General features: G+C 38.3%; 1 protein-coding gene across 7 annotated transcripts in view; it reads right to left on the bottom strand.

Moving 5' to 3' along the window:
• Magi2 (membrane associated guanylate kinase, WW and PDZ domain containing 2) overlaps positions 1–23,709 on the bottom strand; it is a 1,402,993-nt gene that overhangs the window by 334,768 nt on the left and 1,044,516 nt on the right. For all 7 annotated transcript variants that reach the window (XM_021161942.2, XM_021161940.2, XM_021161941.2 and 4 more), the window contains one exon: positions 13,808–13,865. In XM_021161942.2, coding sequence (XP_021017601.1) covers positions 13,808–13,865 — 58 coding nt within the window. The remainder of the gene's footprint in view (positions 1–13,807; positions 13,866–23,709) is intronic.

Genomic DNA, 23,709 nt, shown 5'->3' with positions numbered 1-23,709 from the left:
GGTAATAGTTTAGTTTAAGTAAATGGAACTCTAAAAGATATAGAGCCATTTATAAAGATAACCATCAACAGCCATGAATACAGGAACACTTTGGGGACTGACACCAAGGATAGCCACTAAGGTGACTCGGGAAATTAGGAAATCATAAAGGCATAAAATTAAAATGGACCATAATCTCTCAATCCATTTTTTGAGTTGTTAAATTTAAGGTAATAGTTTAGTTTAAGTAAATGGAACTCTAAAAGATATAGAGCCATTTATAAAGATAACCATCAACAGCCATGAATACAGGAACACTTTGGGGACTGACACCAAGGATAGCCACTAAGGTGACTCGGGATATTAGGAAATCATAAAGGCAGCATCACCAACATCTGGAATTATCCAGGAAGGTGGAAGCCAGGGAGGGGATACTGGTGGGTGGAGATGCACAAGACTGTGGTGTGGATAAAACTATGACTGATTCTGGAGGTCAAGGGCATGAAGATAGTTACAGTTCCATATAAAACTCAAAACTTGCCAGGTTTTCAGGTCCAATATTATATCCATCATATATAAACGTTTCTTCACTGCTGAGTCTTTATAACTATAAAGACCAGGGAGAAATCTGAAGGGACTATAAACAAAATTAAAAAAAATACTTTGGATGTGTTTTAAGGAGAACTTATCCTGGATAAGTTCTTTATCCTTATGCTGTATTTGGACACCTCGAATCTATGCAGTACTCTGCATAGATTCAGTCGTTTTGACACTAATACATGACCACAAGGTCTAGGTGTGTACTCTGCATAGATTCCGTCATTTTGACACTAATATGTGACCACAAGGTCTAGGTGTAAGCAGGAAGGTGTCACTCCAAAAGGCAAAGATACCGAGAAAATGGGGGTAGGATGAGCAATAAAACTGAATAGGAAGAGCATCAAACTCAGAAGATGATGGTGGTAGCTGGATCACGGGTGGCTTAAACAGACTGCTGACTGGGGCCAGGTGTCACTGCAGAGTTTACATAATTAACACGTGCACTTGCATTACCAGGGAGACCAAAGCATTATAGACTGAGGATGCTTTCCCATAAGTGTTATGGGGAATGTGCTTCCAAATAATGTGCTTGTTCATTTTCAGACTACAAATGTGTGCCCCCTGCACTGGGCTACCCTTGGGATTTCCATCCGGAAGCTCTTAGAAAGATGAGATGGGTTCAGAGGGGCAACCCCCACCCCCACCCCACTTTTCAGGCTACTCCATTCCTGCTCAGATTTAAACATGGTTCATAGATGCCTCAAATGGTTGAAATGAGAAAATAAAGAGAGAAAGAGAGGGTCTAATATTCATCTGGTCTAGTCATCATGCCAGACGCTCAGCTCACTGGGCTCAATGCCATTAGCTTACGTTTGCCTCAAAATGGGTATTTTTTCCTTTTGGCATATCTTCCAGTTGATATAGGAAATTAGCCCAGCTCTGCATAGTGCCAAATTTCAAGGACGTTGATTCACATGGTTCCAAAACAACTGTATATTAATTTTTCAAGCAAAATTTTCAGTCATGCAGGCAGAATATATCTGCTAATACTTCTGCAAGGTGAGCGTCATTTCTGTTTTTAATATGAAACTGGAAATTTCAATTACACTCTAAATTATCTGCAGATATTCTGAAAACATGACTGTGAAATCACAGAATATTATTTCAATATATTTAATAATACCTTGACAACTCAGGAGTTATTCACATAGAAACGGCGAGTGACTGTGCTTCAGTGGAAATATGGGCACGTGTGCATGTTTTATGCATTGAAATAAATCAGAAGTAAAATGGCAACAAGATGAGTCAGGAGATCAAACCACACCTTTCTCTTCTTTCAGTTTCTTCAAGGTTGGTGTGGCACCAACTCTTTCCTTATTGATCCTTTGAGTTGAATATGTCTTTGAGTTACGATCTATGAACAAGACCAAAGGTGCTTGTGGAGGAAGATGAGGATGCTCAACAAAAATGCAAGCACGTGATGCTCATCCCAGACATTGTGACGGGCACTCTTGGGAGCTGCAGGCAATGAGTCTTTCTCACTTTCAGTACACAAAGCAGTGGAAATGTCACCCAGTATGGAGGTGTTTGAGGTTGGGAGACCTGCCCCACTGTCACTCTAATGTTGACCACATTTAAATGGTGGCCTCTCACTCCACATATGCTGCACCCACTAGCAGACTCTGAGCAGTGCAGAGTGACAGAGAAGAGGGACACTCGGCAGTGTCTTTCTCTATCTCGTGGATGTCTCTGCTTTACTTCTGAAGCCTCTTAGGAGGTAGAGTTGTCATGTTCTCATTTTGAAAAATTCTTTCTCTTGTTTTACATTGGTTTATTTCCTTTGTGGGGGTTGGGCACTGATGCCACAACATACATGTAGAACTCTGAGGGCAGTCTGTGGGAGTTGGCTCTCTCCTTCCACCATGTGGATTCTAAGGATCAAGCTTTGAGTTGTCAAGCTTGGTGAGAGGGCCGTTGTTTAAACATGGCTGTAAGTGACAGTGGGACAGCTCTTGCCTCCTAAGGCCTCCGTTTTATCATTCCTGAGAGCAAACCAGAATAGGGGCTAAAGCTTCATTGAGAAGGTCCCTCATGCTCCCCAACTCAAAGTGTCTCATCTGCATACATCCTCCTCAAATAACAGGGCCTTGGGGAGGGGTTAGAAAAAAAGCCCATGGACATGTTTAAAGGAAAAGTAGTGTGTAAATATTAGCTCATTTTATATTTGGATTATTAGGGTCTGGGAGTCGAGAGTGAAATACGAACAGTTAAGTTTCTTAAGCCCTGCCTCAAACTGCAGTTCTGTCAACTGCTAGCTTGGTGACTCAGTTTCTTTATATTTTAGTTTCTCTGTAAAATAGTGAAGGAGGAAAATTACTGGCCACCTGAACTCTTCACCCCAGAGTCCAACCCCTCCCAACTGAAGACCTGAACTCTTCGCCCCAGAGTCCTACCCCTCCTAACTGAGGACTGTTCCAAGAACATTTTTGAGATAAGGGCCTCCTGGAACAACCCCAGAATGTTCCAATAGATCGGGTACATTGCCAAAATATAGGACACGACCCCTTGGTTACGTAAAACCCTTGGCAAAATCCCTCAGTTAAGCAAACTTGTACTTTTCCCTGCCCCACTCCTCCACTTGGCTTTTTCCTATATAAGCCTGTGAAAAATTTGGGTCGTGGTCGATTCTCCTCTACACCATGCCTGGTGTATGAGTTTCGACCCCAGAGCTCTGGTTTATGTGCTTTTTATGTGCTTTCTTGTTGTTGCTTTATTAAATCTTACTCTCTACATCTTAAGTTCGGTCTCAGTCTCTTCTTGGGTACGCGGCTGTCCCGAGGCTTGAGTGAGGGTCTGCCCTCCGGGGGTCTTTCAATAGAAATAATAGCATCTGTCATAAGGCATTATGATGATGGTTAATTGAGTTTTGTAGAATACCTAATGCATGCCAAGTGCTTCATAAAGGTAACTGCTAGCAGGGCACAGTGACATATGCTTGTAATTCTGTACTTTGAAGGCACAAGTTGGGGAAATCACAAACTGAAGAAACTGAAAGCTATGCTAGCCTATATGTCGAAGCCATCATCATCATCATCATCATCATCATCTGGTAAGCTATCCCTCAAGGTTCACTAGTGTTAAGTGAGAAGGACCTTCTTGGAGATTACATATGAAGTCAATGTACCGAACTAAATTCCTGGCAATACTACAGAAAACAAGAAGTCTCTCCTATCATCTTATCCATCTCAAAATATGTTTGCTGTAAAAGTAACATAGAAAAGATGCAGGGGACTTTGTCAACCTCTACAAATGACTGTTGAGTGGACAGTTGAACTAAATTATTTTACATCATCATAATTAATTCAACAGGTGAGACTTAAGTGTTTGCAAACAAAAATTATGAGTTTTTTTTCATTTTGTGGTAGTGAATAATAAATGCAGGACTTCACAGATTTTAGGTAAATTCCTTGCTACTGAGTCCAGCCCCTTCTTCCTACTTTTTACTATGAGATGAGAATCCAACCAAATTTTTCAGGTTGGCCTGAAACTCACTCTGAAGACCAGAGATGCCTTCAAACTTATCATCCTTCTGCCTCAGCCTTCTGAGTAGTTGGGGCTATAAGGCTGGCTGATAAGTTTCTCCTGGATTAAGTTTAGGTAAAATCACTAACCTACATGTGTATCCCCGCAAAGGATGTTTCACTCGCTATAGGATACCTAGCCCCAGCCCCCAAAGCACAAGTGTGTTCTTGAAAGTTCTAGAACTCATTTTCCTTTGGTTGAAATTAAACATAAAATTTGATAAAGAAAATAGGAAGATTCAACCCCCCCTTTTTTTATTACACCAAGAGCTCAATCCTTCAACTAGTTAAAGCTGAAGATATCTGTTAGTCTGTTAGTAAAAACTTGTTCTTAACAATGTTGCTTTTATTCTTAAAAATCAAAAGACATTTCCCCCTTTAGTACAGTCAGTTCTGAAAATGTATAAGAATATTATTCTTGGGTCTGGAGAGTGGCTTCAGCACTTAAGAACACTTGGTCCTCTTGAAGAGGGATTAGGTTCCCAGCATCCACACAGCACCTCACAATGGCCTGTAATCCCAGTTCTAGAGGATCTGTATCCTTCTTGTGGAATTTCTGGGTTTTGCATGAATGTGCATACAAACCATACTTGCAGGCAAAACATTTATACATATAATAAAACAAACATTAAATGTATTGTTCTTACCATAAATTTTGTCTATAAATGTATCTTTTATCTTTCTTCCTTTTAAATGACAACTTAGTACTAGTCTTTTGACTCTGTATATCAAGTACATAGTCTATTGTAACAGTTTGCCATTTAGGGAAGTGTTCTTTCCATAACACTCGCTATCATTATAATTATTAATATGAAGTAATGGTGATATATGTTGCCACATAGCCAAACACAAGTAGAACTTGAATGGAAATACTTAAAAATTTTTAAGTATGCTTCAGTGTGCAGCTATAAAGAGAAAACAATGAGTTTTAACACAGAAAAATGGCCAAGTTTGTCCATGCTAACACACGGTGCGATGCATAATCCTTGAACTTCAGGAGACCTAAGCAATTAACCAATCGAAACCATTCATCAACAGACCCGTGTCAGGAGCTTAAGAGAGACTTCGTGCCAGCCTGTTTATCAGAAATCAGGCATACGTAGGATGTAAACTATTTCAAACATCATGATCTATGACACACAAAAAGGATTTTGAAAAGAATTCTCTCACCTAATGATGAGATGAATTACAGTTTTCATGCGGGGTAGGGGGGTTTATAGTCTGCTTTGCTGGGTGGATATCACATGTTTTATTCAACTATAGAGAGTCTTAGAAACCGTATCAACTCCTGATGCCTCATTCTGTCCAGATTGTGGCAGACCTCTGATAATATTGACATCCCTCTAAGCTAAAGATAATCTCTCTTCCATAGCAATGAAAAACCAAAAGTACCAAATGCCTGAAAACTACTTAAATTCTTTTCCAACACAATGGTGTTCTTTTAGTATGCAAATCTCTAACACTACGCAGTCCTGGGTAACTTCAGGATAATTTTGACTCTATGCAATTTTTACTTCATATGTTAACTTTAGAACTGTTTCTTAGACCGAGAAATGACTCTGAAGTCTGTCATGACAGACTGTTAGCAAGAGATAATCTCTAGCTCATGCACAAAATGCAGAAAACTCACTTACTCTGCAGAGAAATTGTATGTAAGGTAGAAGATCTGTTTCACACATTATGACCCATGTATTACATTGCATTGGCAAGGAGCAAACGATGATCCAAAGTAAGAGCTAGCTCTGTGCTCTGTGTTACTTTAGCACTCAGCTATCTGGAATATGGGTTCCTCCTTATGTACCTATAGGCTTTTAAGCCCTCTTTGCAGAAATACCACTTCCTACACATCTCACATCCAGCTAGAAAAGTTGTCTGTGACTCCCATGAACAATAGTTCCTGGATCTTGACTGTCCTCCCATCTTCATTGACAAGGTCACTGTCATATTCTTCATGGTCTTATGAAAAAAATATATTAGGAGGAAACCTGCTGAATGCAACACCATGTGTTGTCTCTATCTGTAGTATTTTGGCCCTCTTTTCCTGGTCTGATGAGGACTCAGGGTTTGTGTACTTCAGACAACTGCCTCTGCAGGGAGTTTCCCCTGCCCTGTTGCCACCCAGGGTCACTGTGTCACTATTAGGATATTTGCCTGTATTTACCTTCTTTAAAAATACCTCAATAAGGGCTTCATTTAAATTCATTTAAAAATGCTTAAAAACAATGTGTCTATGCATACTTATCTTTGGTGAGGGACTGTATGGTGCTCAACCCCAAATGATCTAACTTGACACAATTCCCAAACATGAAGCACAGGGAAAAATCACAGAAGACAGGTCAGAAATACTGTATTACTGACAGGTACTGTCTTCTAGACTTGAGAGGGAAGCTGCAACCATACAATCCAACAACATGGCTGCCTAAATAAGCCCTACATATTGATGTCAGCAGCTGTCATGCCAGCATTGATGAAGGCATTTTCACAAGGTCTTATACTTGGATAAAGAGCTACAGCTGTTAATGGCTGCTACTGGGGAAAGTTCTCCAGGGATGATTTGCCTGAGAGGTTATCTAATCCTAAATGGAGAGACCTAAATGCATGTACATATGAGCAATAGTAAATAGACTTAGTAAGTATTGTTATGTATCTATACAATATCATGTGTGTTATATAAGAACTAGATATTATGTATTGTTATATATACACATATGTAACAATGATAATTAAAAGAGAAGACATCATGGACTTGAGACGGAGTGAAAGGACACAGGAGGAGCTGGAGGGGAAGGGTAGTGTGGAAATGATGGAAATAATTGTGTGCATAAAATTCTCAAATAAAAACCCCTTAAATAAAAATATTCTCAAAGAAAAACTGATGCCAGAGTGTGGTGAGGTAAATATTTCCTTTCTTTTGCTAAGAATATCATGCATATACTTCACTGAGTTATGGACTCAGCTCTCTCAGAAAGCGTGAATCCTTGTCTTCCTCAGGTGGAGTGAACTGACACACAAAACTATGACATCCCTATGGGCCAATCAGGGAGAGAAGAAAGATAAAGTGCAGAAGGAAAGAGGCTGATTGTATAGAATGTGTGCATGCCCCTTGAATACAGACACGTTAGCTTTCCCATATATGCCTATATAAACTATATGCACTCATTTCTATTTTGGTGCCTTTTGTTTAATTCCAAAGTGTTTTGCTTCAGGGTCATTTAATAAATACTTTGTAAAGTATAAAACCTGAACAGCATCTACAGCAGCTGTTTTATTGGGGCCCATTTTGCTCTATGTGGCATAGCTCAGCCTTCCTGGCCATATGCCCTTGGAGAACACAGAGGCTTGGGTTTTCATTCACAAATGTGATGATTGGCATCTGGATAATTAATGTGAAAGCATGCTGAATGTTAAGCTGGTGCCTTATAATGGTGATTTCTAGAGTTACTAACACAAATTCCCAGCTACTTAAGATGACATAAATATAATCTCCTTGTGTAGGTCAGTGGAACCTCTACCTCTTCAGGAGTCACAGAAGCACTGCCCTATTGCAGTCCTTCCTCATCAATACCTGGCTTGTAGAATTATCAACAATGCTAAAGAAGTGCTATTGTTATTCAGTGTGGTGCATTTCTGGCCAAGATAATAAATTACATGTATCTTGACAAATAAAATTTCCATAAAATTGTTCACTTTCTGGGGTACATTGTAATCAAGAAATGACTGGAAAGCCAAGTATTACCAAAAGAACACACACACACACACACACACCCCACAACATACCACACCACACACTACACATGTGTTATATTATTAGTAAATAAAATATAAAAATAGCATTTTTGAATATTGTACTGGCTGGTTTTGTGTGTCAATTTGACACAGGCTGGAGTTATCACAAAGGAGCTTCAGTTGGGGAAATGCCTCCATGAGATCCAGCTGTGGGGCATTTTCTCAACTAGTGATCAAGGGTGGGAGGTCCCCTTGTGGGTGGGACCATCTCTGGGCTGGTAATCTTGGTTCTATAAGAGAGCAGGCTGAGCAAGGCAGGGGAAGCAAGCCAGTAAAGAACATCCCTCCATGGCCTCTGCATCAGCTCCTGCTTCCTGACCTGCTTGAGTTCCAGTCCTGACTTCCTTTGGTGATAAAAAGCAATGTGGAAAATGTAAGCCGAATTAACCCTTTCCTCCCCAACTTGCTTCTTGGTCATGATGTTTGTGCAGAAATAGAAACCCTGACTAAGACAAATACCTATGATAAACTTGTAATATATACTAACAGTGGAATGAAATGCCTAGCTTCAGATGTCCAAGTATTCCATCCTTGTAAAGGTTTCTGTGCTTTCTTTTATTTTTTTATTTCTTGACCTATGAAATGGAGTACATACTGTATGCACAATGAACATTTTCCCCTCCCAGTACCCTTTCTCTATTTTCTCTCTTCATCCTTTTCCTTATCTGCTACAATCTACCTAGCCACCATTCAGCAAGCTGTAGGACTTGCACGCCAAGCAACGGAGGAGCACATACATGTGGCTGAGAAACCATAATTGAGAGGCCCCAAACTGTTCACAAAATACAAAAGTCACCCAAGATTCTGGGTCCTTTTATCAGCATCCTTTCCGTTCAGCATCTCCACTTACATTAAGTTGGAGAAAACACTTGCTTGTTGAGCAGGTATTTAAAAGCATCAAATATATTCTGGATGTTTAAGAAGAGAGCAAAACTGAAACTACCTTTTGGCATCAGGCAATAGAAAGCAAGACTTTAAGCGTATTTGTTATTTCTAAATGTGCATGTTTTACACTTGTGCTTTAAAGAAAAGCTAGGAGCCATCCCCCTGCCTTGGAAAATTTAGAAAATGATTCGGTAGACCAGCATTCATGTGGTATGAGTTTTTGATCCAACACTCTTCAGCTACTCTCCAACTTCATACATCAGAGCAAAGTTCATCATTAGCCAGGCAGTGGACAGCTGTCCCTTAACACTCAATGTTATGTTGATATCAGGCAGCACTTTTGGGAATTGCACACAAATAATGTTTGATAGTGGCAGATGTGTGACATCACACGAGGAATTTTTAAAGCCTTGCATGAGAATCACATCTGTCAGTCCCCACTACTACATTTTAAATGCCATTCTATGGCTGGCTTCTCTTCCTGTGCCAGAGGCGGCAGCTTGCGGAAAAGCCATCCCAGGAAACGGTGTCTTCTGGATAAGCTACTTAAGCAAATTGTATAACTGCCATTAAAACCAGGATGTAGCCAGCAGACACAATCTCACAAAGGAGGAGAGAAATCCACGTCTGTACAAAAGTCACAGCTGTTCAGCTCCACAGTTTGCACTTTTTTGCATTAATTTCTTCTCATTCTTTATGAACGATGACAGTTACATTTCTAGTTAGCAGCTCCAGGACTTCTTAAAACATTGCTAAGTGCAGTGCTAGCATAGATTCCATGTCTACCAGAACTGGCCTTACTTCTTTTGGCTGGTATTTAGAATAGAGCTCAGTCCAGCTGCCTGACTTGCAGATGACATGAAAGATATTTTGTAGGCCCCCTGTACTTAAAATATAGCCCTACATGCTGGAAACCAGTGTCCCCAAGTTCCATGACTAGACCCTACAATGGAGGGGCTTTATTTTTTGTTTTGGATCTTGTTCCCTGTTTGCCATGATGCTCAGGAGCCCTCTTCATAGAAGCAGGCATGGACCTAATGGTTCCTTAGTGCTTGTGTTAGGAGCTCATTTCAAGGGGCTGGGTAAGTGGCATGGTCTCCTAGCCTTGAGCATCTTGCTGTGGAATTGTTCTCAATATAGAGGGAAGTCATCATGTTCTTGAAAGAGTCCTCATTGTTCCTAGTGTTGAGGCTAAAAGGCTTGTTTGGAACATTATGGGCTGTACTTGTGAAATGTGAGAGGTTTATTAGCAAGAATTGGGAGTCTGGGCTCTGCAGCCAAACTGCCTGTGTTCAGTATATGGTCAGCTTCTTTGGCACGGGTTTCTCCAGTGTAAAGTGAAGGTTATTTGCTTTGTCATCACTGGAGAATGTGGTCGAGAATTTTGAGCAACCCAGTTCATGGCACACATGAACTCTGTGCATGGAACACATGGTAATTATTTTGATGGGATGATAATGGTGATAAGGAGGAGGGTTTCTTTCTCTGGACTCATGGATATATTATATATAATACCTGTAATATTTAAAATTAATTACATGGCACAAAATATAACATACTGGGCAAGTTATAGTAGTCAAAACCTATATAGTCAAGGCTTTGTAGGCTGTAAACTGCCGTTGCTATCGGTTGCTGGAGTTTCTATTTGCCTTGCCACTGGCAGGAAATGAAGCCCAGCACTGGTTTCAACCTGCAGTTCTTGGCTGAAGGCGGAGTCTGCTCTGCAGCTTCTATGCTGCTTTATTGGCTAAATGAAGAGTGGCTGACTACTATGTGTCTGTGCCTAGGAATGCAGGTTGTACTTTTGTTCTTAAACAACGGGACAAGGCATGTGCTTTTCATTACCATGTAACCAGTACCTGTAATTGCATAAATGGATATATGATTAATCACCAAAAGTGAGAAGTCTACAAAGAATTCAGTGCTCACTGCCACCACTGTCATTAACAGCAACAGAGAACCAATAGTTTCTTGGGCATAGATTTATAAAGATCTATAAAGATAACCTTGTTTTTCTCAATTTTATTTTTGATATTATAATTTAATTACACTTCTGTCTTCCCTTTCCTCCTACACCCCCTCCCATATGCCCTGCCCCACTCTCCTTCAAATTCATGGCCTCTTACTTCACTTATTATTTTTGCATGTGTATATGTATGTTCTTAAATATAACCTGCTCCGTCTGTAGAATGTTACTTGTACCTACATCTTCAGGGCTTACCATTTGGTTACAGTATTAACTAAATCTGAACAATTTTAAAGATGATTCCTTAAAATGCTCCATTAATACTGTCACTATAATTAAGAATGATATGTTAACTAAGGACTGTGTATTTGTGTACACACGCATGTGCACTCATGTGTACGTGTGATGGTGTAGACTGAACCTAGAACCTAGAATCTAGAACCTTGAATGTGCCAAGAAAGCACTCTACCACTCAAAATGATATTTTGCATTTTTAAAAAATATCTACTCTAGAAAATTTGATAATTTAACTTAGACTAGAAATATATTGGTTTTCTGTATAAAATAATACAAAAAATTAGACAACTCCCCCCAACCCCAAACAATGATAGTGTACACATGACCTCTGCTTATATATCTGCTTGGTAAGTTTCAGAGTCAATATACATCTGTGCCAATGGCAGCATAGTAGGGATGATATACAGGTTAAAAACTCATGTAAAAAGACATAGTCCAAAGAAAATATGTCACAAATTCTTTTTACTGTGATGGGAGACATTTCTTATGTCAGATAGCATGAGTACATACACATACATATACACACATACATACTACATACATAATACATACATACATGCATATACACACATACACACATGCATACTAACTTGAGGTATTTAAAATGTGCTGGCAAGTTTTTCAGAAAATCTTGTTCTAAGAAATATTTGGATAATGTTCTACTTAATGCTATCTGTATGTTTGGATCACATGCTTGTGTGTTTCAATTTTCTGCTTGGCCTGACAGAGTCACACATCCAGTAACTAATAATGGTCCCTGTCTGGAGTCCTGGAATCACAAGGCCATGGCAAATAGCAGAGCTTGATCAACCAGAGGGATGTTAAGCTAGTTTGACCCATCGTTTTCTGACCTAAATGGACAAACATGATTGAGCACTGGAAATTAGTTTCAAAGGACATGAGGACATATAAGATATAATCTGAAGAATTAGAGGAGGGTAGGGATTGGTAAATTAGGACTTGCACACTGGATCTGGTGGACTTCCTTGCTTTTGTAAATAACACTTAGGCTTAGAGTCCCTCCCACATGTAAGAAGCCAGTGGTTGTCGGTACTCTAGAAAAGATGAGGCTGTGTGGATTCCCAAGTATTCCTTACCTGGATCTTCATGGATTTTCCAACATTGGGACTGAGGGGAGGGAGGGCTTTGCTGATTGATTCCACAGGACAACGTATTAAAAAGAGCTATGGCGTGTCACCCATGTCAGGCCTGTGCCATTATGTGGAAGCACTTTGGATTTCAGACGCCACATATTGAGGCATACTGCAATCTGATTAAGTGCATTAAGGCAATTTAAGAGGGTTGGGTATGGCCCTCGGTGGTAGAGTACCTTCCCAGGTGGGTTTGATTTTGAGCATGTCAAACCAATATGAACAATCATCCAAGCTAGGACCTAGTAAACTTACTTTTAGACTTATTAAGGATAAGGTTTTAGTCCTATTAAAACATGTATTTTTATTGATAATTAGTTTAACAGGACCCATTAAATATTTGCAATGAGATTCCTTGTAAATATTTACAAATGATATTCACCTTCTCCCTTTCAGCTGTCTCTCTTCTTTGCAACTGGGCATAACCCTATGCAGTTATCTTCCTTTTTGTATCTATTGAGGGCCCACACATTAGAGAATAGACATAATGTTAGAAGATTGCTCACAGTAAATGAGCTGAATTCACCTTGACTGTAACTATGGAAGGGATGAACTGCAGAGACGAACTTGGGGCTTCTCCAGATGAAAATGGGGGCAATGTGTGTCAAAGTAATTGAGACAAGTGCTCAAGCAGGAGAGGCTGGGCAGTGAGGCTCACAGGTCCAACTCATCTGAACCTCTGTAGCGAAAAGATAGGCTGGACACCTAACAAAGGCCAGGGACTGCTTGAATACTATTGCACAGCATGCTAGCAAAAGCCCGTTAGTATATAACCCTTGACCATTGCAATTATGATGAGGAAAAACCAGCTCAGATTAGGTAGACAGTGTGAGAGTTTATGGCTTTGCAATCCCTGCATTTCTTGGAAAGTATTTAAGTATAAATCAGGTGATTCACCCTAATAATGTTAGCAGCATCACACAGTAGAAAGCTAGACATTCTCTACCAAAAGAGACTGAGTGTTCTAGACAGTAAATTACATGATTTTAGAAAATTGTGAATATCGTTCTTTTTCCATAAGGCAAAATATGTGTATAATAAGTTAATCGTTACTCGATCTTTAGTCTGAATTAAACAATGTATAAATCTAGATAATCAGTACTTTGATCAGATATGTTAATGTAGTGCAGCTATCAATGGATAACACAAAAGTCCAGAGTGTGGAAAGAACACTGCAGCTATATTGTGTTCCTCCACAAAGGAGAAAGCATCAAAACTTTATCTTATGCTTCATTGGAAGGCATGACTGATCCAGTTAATTGAATTTGAGATTTGGTATAATAGAACATCTTTTTTTGCACAAGCATCCAGCTCCCAACATTTTGATTTCAAAATGAAAGGCATTCACTTAAGCATCTTTAATTATCATTCATTCAGAGGACTGGGTGGAACACACTTTCCAATTAGTGTTTCAGAATCACGAGTCCAAGAGAAGGAACAACACATCAGCCAGCTGCAGAATCAAGAAACACTAGCCATGCTGGAGGATTCTTTTGTGGACATTTCAGAATCAGATGAAAGAGAATTAAAGGGGCCATTAGCCACACATGCTCAATAAATACAATGCTAACACAATTTCACAACGTATTAGTAACAAGTGAATATCACGCTTAGAGACTTACTCAACATAGTAAGTGCCATATATAGGATCATCGATTTTTTCCCAGCCATATGGAAGCTCTGAAAAATAAAAAGTGATTTCTTTCAGTAAACAAAGAATAGAACGCACAATTTTCTAATAAAAAGTAATATAATTTAACTGTTCATAGATTAAATAAACGGTCTTCCAAGCAGAATAAAATGAATAAAGCCGTCAGCATTTGCCTAAATTTCAGACCCATTGTGGGAGCTATAAGAAGCACTGGCTTGAAAACTGGCAGTTCCCTTCCCTGTAGGCTTCCTGCTGGGTTTGGTGTTTTGTTCCTGCCAAGCAGTAGCCTGGCTCCTCATCATGTTATCAACGTCTCCTGCAAGACAGAAGGCAAACCACCTTACTGAGAGTGCATGGCACTCTCCTATTTATTTGTGTTGTGAAAGGAGCATTTTGGGATAAAGACCATATTTTGAAAATACATTTCTGAGGGTAGCAAATTGTTTGTGGTGACCAAAACAAAGATGCTGTACATTCTCAATTGATGCTCCTCAATCAAGATGGTGAGCAGCAGGCCCTGCCATTCCCGAGACACAGGGAAGAGATGGATGCTCCCAGGATGATGTTCCCCAGGTAGAGTTAAAAACATTCTAAAAACTTCACTGTATTTTATTGGGAATGTTTCTAATTCTCTAAGCTTAACATAAGTACATTCACACTGAGAATATCAATAACATTATAAATCCTACTGTAGGCAAAAGTATGCTGTTTAAAAACAAAGGCTTTACCACCTAATGCTGCTTTCTACATACACTGTTTCATAAGAAAGTCTGACAAATATAAAGACCAGTTAATTCTCCTTGCTAAACACTAATTCTCTCTATATAACTTGAAAGCTAATTAATGTATTTGCATGCCTGTATAGTATATTAAGAGACACTTAATAGTGTTATTATTATTGTTGTAGTAACATATATTGCTATGGACAAAGCAAGCTTTTTGGAAGAAATTAGAATTACCTGCAATCTCACCATACAGAAACCACCACTGTAATATTTTGGTGAATACATTTCAAATTGCTTTCTATGCTTACAGGCTAATTTTTAATTAAAGTGCATATTATTATATGGCTTGATTTTTTTTTTTTACTTGACAAAATATCAATGGTATGAACATGACTGCATGGCATCACTTTCTGTCTCATGAAACAGTTGTGTGGACTTGGCTTGGGTCTGTATAAGTTCACAGTCTTCTCCTATTGACTATGGCAGGCTTTCTATTACATACACCATCTGTGTGGGACACCCTATACACTAAACCTTTTATTATTTTTCTATTAAATATATTATTAAAAAGTAAATTATTGGAGGTAGAATTTTGGATTAAAGGAAATGTGATCTTTTGTGTATATTTTATTTTAAAAAATAAATATTATTATTCCTCCAATCCCTCTCAAATTCATTGCCCCTGGCCCCTATTTTATACAATTGTTAAACAAATATCAAACTACTTAGTCCCTATAATGTTATGTGTACAAGTCCTATACCTAAGGCACAGAGAGCAGTACAGAAAAGGGGGCAGAAAAAAATGTAAGATCCAGAAGAATAGAAAGTCTGCTATAATATTGTATCTCCTAGAAGAAGTATTAGGGAAGCTACACTCATGAAGTCTCAATAACACGACTGCCTAAATAAGACCCGCCCAAGAATGACATTGATACATTTGTTGACATGACAGGTGTGTGTGTGGGGGGAATCATGAGTCAGCAATCCTAGACAAGTGGATACAGGAAACCAAGGAATGTTGAAAACAGGAGAAATAGTATTCACCAGGGAAGAGTGCCCATATCACTGATCCAGTGCCAACTGGTCACCCTTTTGTTGTTTGCTTGTTTTGTCTTTGATGAATGTTAGCCTGCCATCTTCCCATTTGCAGAAGCACCAACTTATAGTCTCATTGTGAAAATATGAATGATGATTGTATCATTAAATTACCTATAGATTCACATTTCCTCACCTCAACTTTTATGGGTATATAGGTTTTAGAATGCAAACCTTTTCTGAGTTTAGAGAGCTGACACAATGCTGTTATTTTAACTTCAAGCAGTTGGAGAAGCTCTTTAAAGTATAATACATGAGGAGTCTATAGTCAAATATGATCCACAAGAAAAGGGAAGATATAGAAATAACTTTCCAGATGACTTTCATCACACACTCGAAGCTAATGGAGACACTGTCTATTACAAATTCTTTACTTGATGACACCTGCTTAGTGCCTTTCCCCAGCAGTTAAAGTAGAAGAATATGTACAGAATAGAAGTGGCATCATGAATGTGTGCTACTTATGTGTCTCAGTGCATGAGTCCACATTTCTAACAAGTTTAATATCGAGAAAGGCACATAAACAGCATGTAATCCTTTTCATGATCAAACTTTATCTTTCACCTCATAGATCATTCCTTCACTTATTCTTTAGCTTTGACTCTTTTCAGACAAGCCAATAGTTGGAAGTGCTGCCTGCCGAAGTAGAGGTTCTTGATTATCTCTGTCAGATTTAAAAGGAAAAGGTCTTGGGGACAATTTATTATATATGTTCTCACTTGCCATCTCGACTTTTTTTCAGAATTTAGAAGAAATCTAATTTCTTCTTCTTAGGATGTTGATTTGTTTGTTTCCTTACTTGCTTGGTATTTCTAAAGAAAATTATTTAAGAATTCACGATAAAGTAAAATTTTGTTATAAATACTTATACCTTTAAATGAGCTGTTAGTGGTTTGGCTCAAGCTTTGCGATGGAATGTTGTAACATAATCAATTCTCCATCACAAAGGCACATCCCTGCCTTCATCCTAAATATCATCAGAGTTGACAAATGTGTGTTATAAGGAAATAACAAACATATATTCAAAATATATTCACTCTTTTACTTGTAAAGGTGGTAGGATAAATATAAAAAACTCCACAACCAATGTTTTAAAAGACCAGTGTAGGTGTATACAAATGTGAGTGTGTTTGCATATATGTGTGTATAGGTAAAAGTATGTCAATGAACATTCACATAGACTTGTATATCTTTACCTAAGTGAGATTTTAGCATGCAAAGAAAAAGTTTCCATTTACTTTACTAATATGTAAAAACACAAAATTATACATATTTTAGTCGTGTCATGATGTTTTAATATATGTATATTTTGTATAATGTTTTAGATTAAGCATATTTATGTCTCCAAATAGTTATTATTTATTATGCTGAAAGTGTTCAAAGTAATTTTTAAAAATACAAAGTAAAAGATTATTAACGTTGGTCTCCCTACTACAGAACACCATAGCAGAAATCCTATGTTTTTTTGAAAGGCAACATGGTAATCCTTTGACAGATTTTGCTTTTGAAAGAGCAAAGAATGATTTTTGATAGGATGCTAATGAACAATCATAATATTCACATAGAAAAAGAAGCAATAATTAAGATTACAGACTAGAGAACAGACAACTCCCAGTTTGCGGAAAGTTAAGAATTATTTTTCACTGTGAAAAACAAGGTATTTGAAGTTGATTTAGTTAAAAAAAAACCTAATTATGTCTTTGAAATTAAGCTAACAAATCAGGAAAAGAATTTCTAATATGGTACTATTTACCCAACCAGGAAGGCATGCACCTTGGAGCTCTTGGGCCCTGAACCATTTAGAACACTGTATTCAACAGCTCCTGACAAGCCTGGAGATGATTAAGGTCACATTGACAAAATAGCACAGAAGACACAAAACAGAAAAAGTAAGCACCTGAGATCAGCAAGGTTAATGCAGAATTAAGAGTGGTTTTAATTGAGATTTTCTTCAGGCCACAGAATCATGATGCAAACTTGGTGATAAGATACTTCAACCCTGCAAAATTCCATGATTATGTCTAGGTTAATCTGCAGGTAGTCATTGATAGTTTAGAACAGGAACAGAGGAAGATTAAATGGACATCCATTCCTGCATGGGTTCTGTCAGACACCTTTTTAAAAAACAACAACAACAACAACAACAACAAAAAAAACAAGCAAAAACCTTTAAATTGTATTTTATTATATTTGGACATTTTTCCCTATCACAACATATAGTTTTATCAATGACTTTTATTTTTTCATACAATACATTTTGATTATAGTTCCCATTCCTCAGCTTTTTTTTCCCAGATTTCCCCCACCTCCCTACAATCCAACTTCATGTTCTCTTTCTTTTTCCCTCTCTTCTTTCATCTCTCTCACTTTCTCTCCTTCAAACAAAATTGTTCTTTACATTCTTTAAAATGCTTTTGGTTCATTCTAATTACAGAAAATGGAAACATCTATGCCAGAACATAAAGAACAGCTTTAGAGTTACAAAAGAAATGTGTATGGACAACTGACGGACGGCCTAGGAGATGCACACACTAGAGAGCTGTGGAAGTTCAAAACAGATTCCAATCAATATTTTGATATTCTACACTAAGGAGGACACGGTGTTACTGCTGTTCATTTTGCCAAATCCAATAACTTCATTTTGATCATAAGAAGAAAGCATGCAGTAATAGCAGATAGACAGCTACTCCACAAAGCAACAGGCCAGTACTGCTCAAACAATAAATAAAAATGCACTTTTTAAATTAACAGTGAGAATCTCTGAAACTTCTAGCTATTACTTGTATATAAGTTTCCCAGGAAAATGTCACTTAAATTTCCTAATTTGAATACTCAAAAATATAAAAATTTGTAGATACATAAAATATGTTTTGATAAAATCCATCACTTTTCTCTCCACCCTGCCTCTTTCTACTCCCAGCCAAGTGTACTTCATTTCATCCTTTTCAAACCACTGAGTCCATCTAATGCAGCCAGCATGTGCATGAATGTGAAGCCATCCTCTGTTGCATGGACCGCCTGACAGAGGCTGTGTCCTCTTCCCCAATAGGCATCACCTGAATGTTTGTTTGTTTTTTAAAGAAATACTATTTTTTTAAGAGGCTGGTGGGATGTCTCAGTGGGTAAGATCTGAGTTAAAATCCCCAACACCCAGTTTGCTTTCTGTAACAGAATCTGCGCACCAATGATAAGCTAACCATACGCTTATTTCCCAACATAGAAACTGCAAGAAAAAGTAACTTTTAGAAACTTATTCTATTCAACCTGGGAAACAAAAACGTACTTGAAACTAAACAGCCTAACAGCAAAACTAGAAAATATTGTTCCTTTCTGTTCTGTTCTGCTGCCGTGTAGTTTGGCATTTCCTACATGCAGGAGCACCATCATGGGTACTGCTATGCAAACACAGGCTGGGAGTCAATCTCAGGAGCTCTGATGGAGGACATGACCACCTTACAGCTAATAAGGAAGAGCGAGCGACCTGGACCATGATTTACAGTGATAATATTTATTTCATGTTATCATATAGATTTAACATGAGTATTTAATTACTACAGTATACTTTCTAATGAATGCTAAAAATACTGACAACAACCAACTGATGGGCTTATTGTTGGTACAGATAGGAAGTTCTAAGTAGCATTGATATTTGTGACGGTGGTTCCATGGGATTACCCCCATGAGTTGTGGGGTGTTTGTTTTTGCTTTTGTCAGTACAGTCCATGATGGGCATGAAGAATGCTGAGGTTTCTTAGCAGCTCTCTTACAAGAAGAAAACCCTACTCGACTTTTGACTGCACTCTTGTTCTTGGCATGTTTTACCAAATGTGAACGGAAATGTGCATGATTTCCTTGGCAGATATTTGGATATTAGCAATTACATACATAGTAATATTTTGGTACTTCCTCTTTTCTAGCTGGCAAAGAAACAGCTGTCAGATGCAGTTGTGCAATTTGGTAGTGCTAACTAGCATGACAGACTTCCTTGAGATAGTGACAGTAAGCGGCAACAGGAAAGTGTAGCACAGAAATGGTTCTGTCTGGTGGAGATTTATACAGGGCCATACTTGGCTTAGGTTTCCAAGCTTCATTAGAAAGTCAAAGAGCGAAGAAACTTGGTGGTATCTGTCTTTTGTTCTTACAGCATTGGAAATGGTTTCTGCTATGGTTTGGTAAGTGGTTATATGCTTGGGATTTGAAATATATGATTTCGCTTTCTTTTTATCTTTTTTAAGTCTATATTAATTCACCCTTGTCTGTTTTTGCCATTATAATTCACTTAAAGTAGCTTATGGAAACATCCTGGGTTCCCACACTGGGAAGGCTGCTATCTAGTTTGAACTGCAAGTAGATAAAAAGAGTAAGACAGCTATCCATAATCTGCATGGCAACACAATTAGGAGAAGTAAGATATTGTGAGTCGTACAAGTTATGCTTAAGTAGGAACATAAATTTCCAGTCCACCTCTTGGTGTTAGAGCGGGAGCCTGGAAGAAATAGGACCTGGACCAGGAGCTATGTGTAGACTAAGGTGAGAAGAAAAAGAACATCAGCCCCAAGAAATCAGTTCTCATCCTCATTGGGGAATCACAACCGAGAGAGTTGGTGGTTCACACAGAAGCTACCAGGGACCTGGACAAAAGGGGTTTGGAAGTAGAGGGGATGAGAAGTGATGTTGATGCCCTTGGAGAACGTAGGATGGGAAACTACTGCACTTCATTAAAGGAACAGAAGAAGGCCCTCAAGTGTGATCCATCTGCCCATCTATGAATTAAAGGCATTTGAAAATAGAGAAAAATAGCAGGCAATAGTCACACAAAGTTTCTATGAGAGATCAGAAATGAGAGCCAAGCAGTACAACTAATAAAACTTGGTTGCTCTCACTCACATGAAGACAAAGCCAACAATACAAATACAAACTCTAAATAAGATCTTAAGGTATTCTGAAACAAGTATATAACACAAAGCAAGATGTTGAATCAGATATTTAAAAATCCTGAGCAGATGAAGGAAAGAGATAGTGGATAAGAAGTTGTCAAAATGTTTTTTAATTTTGATGTTTTGGCTGTAAGCTTAGCTTTTATCAGCTAAGACATCTTTTTAGTGCCAAAATGTCATTTTAAAAAGACCACTGAAATAAAGGCTATGTTACAAAGTGCCTAAGATAGAATGGACTCAACTGAAATATAACAAGGACCACTGAGAAAAAAAACATATGAAAGTCAAGAAAATATAGGTTGTGAGAGGAATAAAAGAGAAGAATTGGGAAAATGTCCATCTAGATGACAAGCAAAGACAGTCCATTGTGGAAAATGGGGACATATGAAATAATAACAAACAAACAAACAAACTACTTAAAACTGACGCAGTAATCAGAAAGTTCTCTCATTCTTCCTGTCCATACCCATCTCCCCACTCTGTCTCCTCCAGCTCCATAATGTATCGCATCACTTCGTGGACACCTACCTATTCAAAATAATCTACTTACACCAACACAGGGCCTGGAGAAAGGGCTACTCACCGCAGTAATATAATGCATTTAATCCTAGATCTAACCTTACAATGACTGAAGGAACAACGGTAGAAAAATAATATAAATGCTATATATTTAGATAATATTGAGCTAATACAATTAAGAAGGAAACTTGAGAAACTAGTCTGGTGTCACACAGGCCTGGGGTTGAGGGGGGCAGACCATGCCCAAGATAAACCCTACTCAGCATCACAATGCACAAGGCAGGCATAGCACCCCTGAGACCACTCCAAGATGATCCCAGACACCCAGAGACCCTGGAAACCACTAAGAAGAGTAAGTAAATAGTTGAGAAATTGAAGAGAATGAGAAACCAAAGGATGTAGGCACAATGAAGAGAGGCATAACTGGAGACTGGTAAGAGATAAGGGGCAGCCTGATATGAGAAGCCTGTGATACCACCTGGGACCATGGTGGAGTCCTGGCCTCTAATAACACAGAGGGCCAGGTCTGGGTCCATGTCCCTACAGCAGCAGGTATCTCTTACCACCAAAGGCCAAGTGGACAACCCTGGTCTGGGCTGCTGCCTAGGAACATTTTGATAACTTAGGGCTGTGCAGAATGAAAGCTTATAAAAGAATGCCAAAAAATAGAAGGAAGAAAAGGAAACATGTTACAAAGAGGAATAATCAGTGTAACATAATATAATCAATAATCATAAAATGCAGTAGACTTGGAATAAGAATTGCTAGCAGGAGTAGAAGCAACTTACCTTTTTTGTTAGGATTTTATAATTGACTCATAAAGAAAATATAACTCCATGCTACAAAATGGAAAAAGTGGAAGATTGGGCAAAGATCTTTAAGACAAACAGGAACAAACAAACAAAAAACCAAAACAGATTGAGTAAACAAATTATAAATGTTAAACATGAACCTCTTAGAACAAAAGGATCTCATTTCATGTCATCAACATCTGTACATCCAAGAACACAAGTGACTCATAAAACAGGACCCACAGTGGTGACAATGGGAAATGTGCTAATAACAAGCTATTTTCTCTCAGTCAGAGACCAGATCAAATTGGCAAAATTATATATAGAAAAGAACCCAACTGATTTTTTAAAAGAAATATGGCAGATTTGGGGGGCTCTGAGTGTCTTCCTCCCTCCCTCCCTTCTATCCATGTCTAGTTTTATGCTCTGGTAATATGGGATACATATTCTTCTTAAGCATACATGGAACATTCTTCAAAAATTTCCTGAGATTATATTCCAGTGAGGTTTTAGTGCTACGACACAGAAAAATTGCCATCAGCACTCTCAGCAACACCATAGAAACCTGATATTGATATCAAAACCACAATTAAAGAAAATTTTACTTAGAAATTAAGGCCTTTAATAAACAACTGTTGCAAAGAGAAAAGGGGAGATGAAGCTAAGGTCTCTCTCTCTCTCTCTCTCTCTCTCTCTCTCTCTTTCTTTCTTTCTTGATTTAGTTATTTACTATCTGGAAGCACACTGTAGCTGACTTCAGACACTCCAAAAGAGGGTGTCAGATCTCGTTATGGATGGTTTCGAGCCACCATATGGTTGCTGCAATTTGAACTCAGGACCTTCAGAGGAGCAGTTGGTGCTCTTAATCGCTGAGCCATCATCTCACCAGCTCCGAAGTTAAGGGTTTCTACAAGCGATGAGCATGGAGACAGTAAATGTGATCAGTTACAATGAAATACCTGACCAGAGGAAATTAGATAGCATATGGATGTGAAAATAGAAATATTCAAAGTTAATTCCTAATTTTAAAAGCTATAAATAGATATCACTGGAGTTGGAGACATGGCTCAGTGGTAAAGAACACTTGTTGCTCTTCTAGAGGATCTGGGTTTAGCTGTCAGCACTCACATAGCTGTGTACAACCATCTTTAACTCCAGTTTAAAGGATCTGGTGGCCTTTGTGGGCACCAGCTATATGCACAGTGTACACACACACACACATGCACATCCATCCATCCATCCATCGATCCATCCATCCATCCATCCATCCATATACACATCAATCCATAGAAATATACATACATAAGGCAAAACATTTCTACATATATATAATAAAAATAAGCAAACCTTCAAAACATCTATTAACTAGTCAGTTTTTGAAAAATTGATCTTCTGAGGTTTCTTCTGCCCCTTGACTGTAAATATGTAGCATGGGTATTTTGTAGTCTCACAACAAATGTGAAATAAAGCATTTGCTCACTGGATAGATATAACTATACCGTATTGTATATATATGCTTCAATCATAATGTTCTACCTGGGAAATATATATATAATATGTCAAAAATTTTAGGAGCTGTAAAATGTACAGCAATGATACCTTGTAAGTTAAATAAGTATATCATGCACAGGAGAGAGTCGGGATATATTCTCTCATGCAAAAATTTACATTGTGGGAAACAGAAAATGTCATACTAATAAAAATGCTATTTCTCTTTTTTTTTTATATTTTTATTACATATTTTCCTCAATTACATTTCCAATACTATCCCAAAAGTCCCCCATAGCGCCCCCCACTTCCCTACCC

This window comes from Mus caroli, chromosome 5, assembly GCF_900094665.2.
Source record: "Mus caroli chromosome 5, CAROLI_EIJ_v1.1, whole genome shotgun sequence".
NCBI lineage: Eukaryota > Metazoa > Chordata > Mammalia > Rodentia > Muridae > Mus > Mus caroli.
This window is presented reverse-complemented; position numbering and strand designations above follow the sequence as displayed.